The sequence below is a fragment of the Staurois parvus genome, unplaced genomic scaffold (assembly GCF_062004578.1).
Source record: "Staurois parvus isolate SC_StPar_1 unplaced genomic scaffold, SC_StPar_1.0 ptg000563l, whole genome shotgun sequence".
Taxonomy (NCBI): Eukaryota; Metazoa; Chordata; class Amphibia; order Anura; family Ranidae; genus Staurois; species Staurois parvus.
This window is the reverse complement of record NW_028318359.1, coordinates 294012-302500: the sequence shown is the minus strand read 5'-3', so window position 1 is coordinate 302500 and position 8489 is coordinate 294012. Positions and strand designations below refer to the sequence as shown.

General features: G+C 42.7%; 1 protein-coding gene across 1 annotated transcript in view; it reads right to left on the bottom strand.

Annotated features, from left to right (window-relative positions):
- Window positions 1-8489, bottom strand: part of GAB2 (GRB2 associated binding protein 2) — a 275595-nt gene that overhangs the window by 15831 nt on the left and 251275 nt on the right. Inside the window, exons 5-6 of the mRNA XM_089691504.1 lie at window positions 4506-4600; window positions 2170-2458 (exon numbers count right to left, since the gene is read on the bottom strand). Of these exons, the coding sequence (XP_089547630.1) occupies window positions 2170-2458; window positions 4506-4600 (384 nt within the window). The remainder of the gene's footprint in view (window positions 1-2169; window positions 2459-4505; window positions 4601-8489) is intronic.

The following is an 8489-nucleotide window of genomic DNA, read 5'->3' as shown; positions in this document are numbered from 1 at the left end:
AATAAATATATATATATATATATACTGTATATATATATATATATATATATATACTGTATGTTGAAATGTGTTTTTATTACAAAATATATGAAAAATATTTAGAAAAGTACATTTTCAAATATACTGTATTTCTTTAAAAATACATTTTGGAATGCATTTACAAATATATGTAAAAATATAGGTTAAAATTACTTTTTTATATGTTAAATAAAATCTGAAGAATATATTTTGAAAAATATTTTTCATATATTTTGTAATATATACAGTCATGGCCGAAATTGTTGGCACCCTTGATATTTTTCCTGAAAATCAAGTATTTCACACAAAAAAGGTATTGCATTAACACATGTTTTGCTATACACATGTTTATTCCCTTTGTATGTATTGGAACAAATATAAAACAGAGGCAGAAAAGCAAATATGACATAATGTCACACAAAACCCCAAAAATGGGCTGGACAAAAGTATTGGCACCCTTAACTTAATATTTGGTTGCACACCCTTTGGAAAACATAACTGAAATCAGTCGCTTCCTATAACCATCAATAAGCTTCTGACACCTCTCACCCGGAATTTTGGACCACTCTTCCTTTGCAAACAGCTCCAGGTCTCTCTTATTGGAAGGACACCTTTTCCCAACAGCAATTTTAAGATCTCTCCACAGGTGTTCAATGGGATTTAGATCTGGGCTCATTGCTGGCCACTTCAGAACTCTCCAGCGCTTCTTTGCCATCCATTTCTGAGTGCTTTTTGACGTATGTTTGGGGTCATTGTCCTGCTGGAAGACCCAGGATCTTGGACGCAAACCCAGCTTTCTGACACTGGGCCCTACAGTGCGACCCAAAATCCTTTGGTAATCCTCAGATTTCATGATGCCTTGCACACAGTCAAGGCACCCAGTGCCAGAGGCAGCAAAACAACCCCAAAACATCATTGAACCTCCACCATATTTTACCGTAGGTACTGTGTTTTGTTCTTTGTAGGCCTCATTCCGTTTTCGGTAAACAGTAGAATGATGTGCTTTACCGAAAAGCTCTATCTTGGTCTCATCTGTCCACAAGACGTTTTCCCAGAAGGCTTTTGGCTTACTCAAGTACATTTTGGCAAACTGTAGTCTTGCTTTTTTATGTCTCTGTGTCAGCAGTGGGGTCCTCCTGGGTCTCCTGCCATAGCGTTTCATTTCATTTAAATGTCGACGGATAGTTCGCGCTGACACTGATGCTCCCTGAGCCTGCAGGACAGCTTGAATGTCTTTGGAACATGTTTGGGGCTGCTTATCCACCATCCGGACTATTCTGCGTTGCAATCTTTCATCAATTTTCCTCATCCGTCCACGACCAGGGAGATTAGCTACAGTGCCATGGGTTGCAAACTTCTTGATAATGTTGCGCACTGTGGACAAAGGCAAATCTAGTTCTCTGGAGATGGACTTGTAACCTTGAGATTGTTGATATTTTGCCACAATTTTGGTTCTCAGGTCCTCAGACAGTTCTCGTCTCCTCTTTCTGTTGTCCATGCTTAGTGTGGCACAGACAGACACACAATGCAAAGGTTAAGTGAACGTCTCTCCTTTTTATCTGCTTTCAGGTGTGATTTCTATATTGCCCACACCTGTTACTTGCCCCAGGTGAGTTTACAGGAGCATCACATGCTTGTAACATTCTTATTTATCCGCAGTTGTGAAAGGGTGCCAATACTTTTGTCCAGCCCATTTTTGGAGGTTTGTGTGACATTATGTCGAATTTGCTTTCTTTCCTCCCTTTTTTTGTTTTGTCCCAATACACACAAAGGGAATAAACATGTGTATAGCAAAACATGTGTTAATGCAATACGTTTCGTGAGAAATACATGATTTCCTGGAGAAATATCAAGGGTGCCAACAATTTCGGCCATGACTGTATAAAAACGCATTTTAAAATGCAGTTATATATATATATATATATATATATATATATATATATATATATATAATATAAATATATTGAATATGACCAAAATTGTAGTATTTCAAATATACCTCAATAGATTTGGGAAGAATATGTTTAAAATATATTTCAAATATATTTTTCTTCCATGTGGGTAGGGCTGCCCATCCAACGCTAGGTAAATTCTGCCATCTATGTACTGAACAGTTCTGTCTGTGAATTGTATCCACCTAATGAGCCTCACCTTTCCTATCGGGCTTGAGGTTCCGGTTTACGGGAGGCGGCTGGATTTCACTGACTCGAGTCGGTCTCTGACACAGAGAGGCGGTACTTCCTTTACGGGCAGGAAGTGTGGCGGAGGAAAATCCCAGGAAGTCGAAGTGGTGTGGCCCAGGGCTCATGGGGATATAAACGCTCTGTGCGTTGTCATTCAGCTTCTCGGAGTTGAAGTGAGAGGACGAACCGGGGTTCATGGGGACGTAGTTGTCTTCGGAATCTGCACTTTCCGAGCGGGTCATGGAGCATTTGGTTTGCTGCGGGTAAATACCATCAAAGTCATGGAACCAATACCTACAAGCATCTACTTGGTCAAATAATGACACTAATAACAACACATTACATAATCTTTTATGTTGTTCAGGTAGATCTCCACATCTCAAAAGGTTGCCTACCCCCCTGCTCTAGGGTATTCAAAAGATTTTGGAGAAACTGTCGTCAACATTTTGACATACCTTCCAATTCTTTCGAATTACTCTCTCCATATGTAAATAAATATATGAAATAACTCTTTGGCCACTTGGAGTATCTTGGTGCGCGGTGGGAGTGTCTTGACAAACTGCAGATGGTAATGGGGGGATCTGAACCCATGACCTCTGCGTCTGGCAGCAGATCTTCTTACTGAGCCACCTGTGATGCTGGACAGCTCCCTGTCTGATCTCCTGGAACAATCTTGCTTTGTCTCTTGTGAACCTTGGATGCTGTGCACCTCCCATGAACTTCCTTATTAAGTCATGCCTTTGCTCTTCCTGTTTGCCAGATTACTGTCTTCTCACCAGTCACTATCTACGTTACTGACCCTTGGCTTGTTCCTCAACTAGGCTTCTGCTTGATCCCAACCTGCAACCACTTGTTACCAGCCCTTGGCTTGTTCCTCAACTACTCTTCTGCTTGATCCCAACCTGCAAACACTCGTTATTAACCTTTGGCTTGTCCCTCGACTACGGTTCTGCCTGATCCCAACTTGCAACCACTCATTACCGACCCTTGGCTTGTTCCTCGACTATGTGTCTGTCTGATCCCAACCTGGAACCACGTGTTACCCACCTTTGGCTTGTTTCCAACTATGCTTTCACTTGATCCCAACCTGCAACCATTCAATACAGACCCTTGGCTAATTCCTTGACTACATTTCTGCCTGATCCCAACCTGCAACCTCTCATTACTGAATTTTGGCTTGTTCCTCAACTACGCTTCTACCTGATCCCAACCTGCAACCATTCAATACAGACCCTTGGATTATTCCTCGACTATGCTTCTGCCTGATCCCAACCTGCAACCACTTGTTACTGACCTCTGACTTGTTTCCAACTATGCTTCAGCTTGATCCCAACCTGCAAACATTCAATACAGACCCATAGCTTATTCCTCGACTATGCTTCTGCCTGATCCCAACCTGCAACCTCTCGTTACCGACCTTTGGCTTTTTACTGACTATGCTTCTGCTTGATCCCAACCTGCTACATCTGCAACCAGACCCCAACTTGCTTACCTCCTGGTGAGGTAATCCTGAGGACCGTAACCTGGCACTTGCATGCAGCAAAACCCATCTCCACCATCAGGAGCTTTGGTGAATACCACCTAGTGCTTAGACCCCTGTATCTCAAGTGACCGTCCGTCATCTGCTTGTGAATTTATCCTGTTGGTCAGTGAGAATCTCTAGAATGCTATAGCTACTGGTCTCACCCGGACTGTGGCATTTATATAATAGTCAATGAAATTGCCTGTCATAAGTCAACTGGTAGCAAGGTGAACTTTGGCATTCCCTCAGCGAATGCTTCCACATGGTGTTGAGGATACCATTGGCCTGGTTCTCGAAGCAATTCTACTTCTAAGGCATGCATATCACTGTACACAATGCTGCAGAGGTGTGCTCTGCCATGGCACAAGCATGCTACCAGAAGTTGGTCAATGGAGTCCCTCAACAATGGTTGAGAGCATCAGAAGATGAGGTTGATAGCTGTCCTTTCATTTTAATGCTGCTCATTGACATTAGGTTATGAACGACCTTCTAAAAGATATTTGGGTCACCTGATATATATTAAACAGCCAATGCCTTCAGACCACATCTAGTGCTACAATAATCTAGGCAGATATAACAGAGTTCGCATGACCGCTACATTTTTTAACAGAGGTTATGAAGAAGCTTTTTTACGTACGTTTTCCAAGGAACGTTGCCTGAAACCTCTCAATGTGTACTTCAATGAAATGAGCTCCTGGGTGTTTCCCATGCTGATTTTATTTAGGTTTTTTTCAGACATGCAGATTAGCAGGCTTCATGAGGATATACAGCAAAGGACTCACCAGATAAGAGTTGAAGCCATCATTGATGGACTCCACAGACTGTTCCACACTTAGGTCTCCCAGATGAGGATAGTCGTAGGCTTCACAGGAAGATGCTGGAAAAAAAAATCACATGGATTACTTTAATAATAAAGGGTAAGCCTTCTTGTTGACACTACATTTTCCATAGACATTAACAAGGGCCAAAAAGTGATTAAAGAAACATGAACTCCACCAGAGGTCAATTAGTGATAAGGGCAACAGGGGAACTACAAGAAGTAAATATGTGATTAGTGTGAGATGGACTACAACAGAGATCAATAATTGATAAGTATGACATGGACACCATCAGGGGTCAATAAGCGATAGGCGTGACTTGGACACCATCAGGGGTCAATAAGCGATAGGTGTGACTTGGACACCATCAGGGGTCAATAAGCGATAGGTGTGACTTGGACACCATCAGGGGTCAATAAGCAATAGGTGTGACTTGGACACCATCAGGGGTCAATAAGCGATAGATGTGACTTGGACACCACCAGAAGTCAATAAATGATAAGTCTGACATGGACATCATCAGAGGTCAATAAGTGATAGTTGTGACATTGACTACATCAGAGGTCAATAAGTGATAAGTGTGAGATGGACTATACCAGAGGGAAATAAGTGACAGGTGAGACTTGGACACCACCAGAGGTCAATAAATATGTCTGACATGGACTCCACTAGAGGTCAATAAGTGATAGGTGTGATAGAAACTATACCAAGGGTCTGTAAGTGATGAGTATGTCATGGACACCATCAGAGGTCAATAAGTGATAGTTGTGATTTTGAGTACATCAGAGGTCAGAAAGTGATAAGTGTGAGGTGGACTATACCAGAGTGAAATAAATGATAGGTGTGACTTGGACACCACCAGAGGTCAATAAATAAGTCTGACATGGACTCCTCCAGAGGTCAATAAGTGATAGGTGTGACATGAGCTATACCAGGGGTTTGTAAATGAGTATGACTTGGACACCATCAGAGGTCAATAAGTGATAGGTGTGACACTGACTACACCAGAGATCAATAAATGATAAGTCCGATATGGTTTCCACCAGATGTAAACCATACAAGCCTTCAATGTGCCACATCCAAAAATACTAGAGAAAAATAACTGCTAGAAAAACTAAACAGCGCAAAAAGCGGACTTTCTAGGCACCACATGAGACCATAAATGATTACAATAAAATACGCATACTGTCAGGAATGGACTCGCCAATGGTGGTGGGACTCACCTGCCTCGTGGGCTGCAGTACCAAGGCTGGCCAGCGGGTGCTCTCAGCAGCCAGAATCTCACTCCTGCAATCAAGCCATCACCCGAGGCTGATTGCAGGAGGTGTATTTAAGCAGGACCAGGCCTGTGGTCAGGGCCTTGGTGTATTGCTCCCTTGTGCCCTGTATCCTGATCCTGTATCCTGTCTGCTTGACTCTCTGCTTTGATCCTGACTCCGCATGAACTCTGCCTGTACCGACCTCGGCTACTCCTGACCACTCTCCTGCCTGCTCCTTGTACCTTGTCTGCCCATTAGCTACCGAGCCGGCCAGCCCAACTACGTTTGGTGTTGTACATATTGTTATCTGTTGGAGGTTTTGTTTTGTTTGCACTGTGTTTATGTTTAGCCTTGCACTGCGTTTATGTATTGTTTTGCCTTTAATAAATTGTATTGTTTATACTATACCCGAAGTCTGTGTTTCCCTGTGTCGGTCCACACATCTCTGGCCATACCCGGATCCCTGACACATACTTTATAATAACATGTATAAAATTAGACACATGTAAACATCTGCCTTGTTAAAAAGATCATGGGGAATCACTCCCAATATGTAACCTTCTAAAATAATATTACATAGACACAGAGATTGTATTCTGTATTCATATCTTGTCCTGGAGCCAAATGGTTGGAAAAGAGGGTTTGAGGAAGTATGGCTCCCGAAACGCGTCAGTTTTCTAACCATTTGATTCCAGGACCGTAAGAGCTAATAAACTCATTGACTATTTATACACTGACACTAATCGCAATTTAAAAGCCACAGATGTGGGACATTAACCTCTAATTGGCATTGTAACCCGTGTGTGCCACCTTGTGTGTCTGTACCAAGGCCAAACATTCCAGGGGATGGAAACTATTGATCCGGGGGGCGGAGACTTCTGATCCGGGGGCGGAGACTTCTGATCCGGGCCATTTGGGTGATTTCTGTTATCATTATGATTTAAAAGGAGCCAAACAACTATTTGATAATAAATGGCTTCATATGATCATCATCCTTCAATAAAAGAGCATTTTTTGGCATGATCAGTCATATTTTCAATATCAATGCCAAAATTTCACAATTTCTGCCAGGGGATGCAAACTTTTGAGCACAACTGTATGTGGCATTATTCCTATCACTGACACCAACTATGGAGCATTGTTTCTCCCCACTGTCAACAGGCCTTTTTCTATTCCCGCTGGCCTCAGTCCGGCTCCCCGCACAGTCTGGAGGACAGTATACTGGCCCTTTGTTTAAAAAGTTTTAGACTTCTGATGGGAAACTACCACTTATACCAGGAGTCACCAAACTGCAGCCTCTGGAGTGAATGTGGCCCTTTGCTGGCCTTTATCCGGCCCTTGGGGCACTCCACTGATACGTGGCACTATCCCTTCCACTGATACCAAAGACAAGGCACTATTCCTCCCATTGACACCAACAATGGGGCACTTTTTCTCCCACTGACACCAATAATTGGGACACTATTCCTCCCACTGACATCAATCATGAGGCACTATTCCTGCAACTGATACCAACAATGGGGCACTATTCTTCCCATTGACACCAATTATGGGGTACTATTCCTTCCGCTAACACTAGTCATAAGGTAATATTCCTCCCACTGACACGAAATATGGGGCACTATTCCTTTCACTGACACCAATGATGGGGCACTATTCTTCCTACTGACACCAATTATGAGGTACTATTCCTTCCACTGACACCAGTCATAGGGTAATATTCTTCCCACTGACACCAACAATGGGGCACTAATCCTCCAATTGACACAAATTACGGGGCACTATTCCTTCCACTGACACAAATTATGGGGCACTATTCCTTCCACTGACACAAATTATGGGGCACTATTCCTTCCACTGACACAAATTATGGGGCACTATTTCTTCCACTGACACCAATGATCGGACACTATTCCTCCCATTGATACAAATTATGGGGTATTATTCCTTCCACTGACACCAATTATGGGGTATTTTTCCTTCCACTGACACCAATTATGGGGTAATATTGCTTCCACTAACACCAATTATGGGATACTATTTCTCCCACTGATACGAATTATGTAATTTTTATTACTCCCATTTAGTAAAACCAAGACCATGGCATTTTCTACTCCCACTGACCACAGTCCGACCCCCCGTAAAGACTGAAGGGCAGTAAACTGGCCCTTTGTTTCAAAAGTTTGGAGACCCCTGATTTATACACTATTATGGCCACTAGATGGAGCAGGCAATTAAAGTAAACAAGTATTTATATTATGGGCAGCACAGTGGCTAAATGGTTAGCCCTTCCGCCTGGCAGTACTAGGGTCGTTGGTTCGAATCCCAAGCATTGCACCACCTGCCTGGAGCTTGCATGTTCTCCCTGTGCCTGCGTGGGTTTCCTCCAGGTACTCCGGTTTCCTCCCACACTCCAAAGACATGCTGGTAGGTAAATTGGCTCCTGTCTAAATTGGCCCTAGTATGTGTATGTATGAATGTGAGTTAGGGACCTTAGATTGTACACCCCTTGAGGGTTAGGGACTGATGTGAATGTACAATATATATGTAAAGCACTGCGTAAATACCTGAAATAAATAAAATAAATGTTATGTGATCATCAGCCCCATCTAGTGGTCATAATGCAATACTGTCCCGATTCACTCTATATTCATAATGAATGAACGACATCTGATCTGGAGAGAAAATC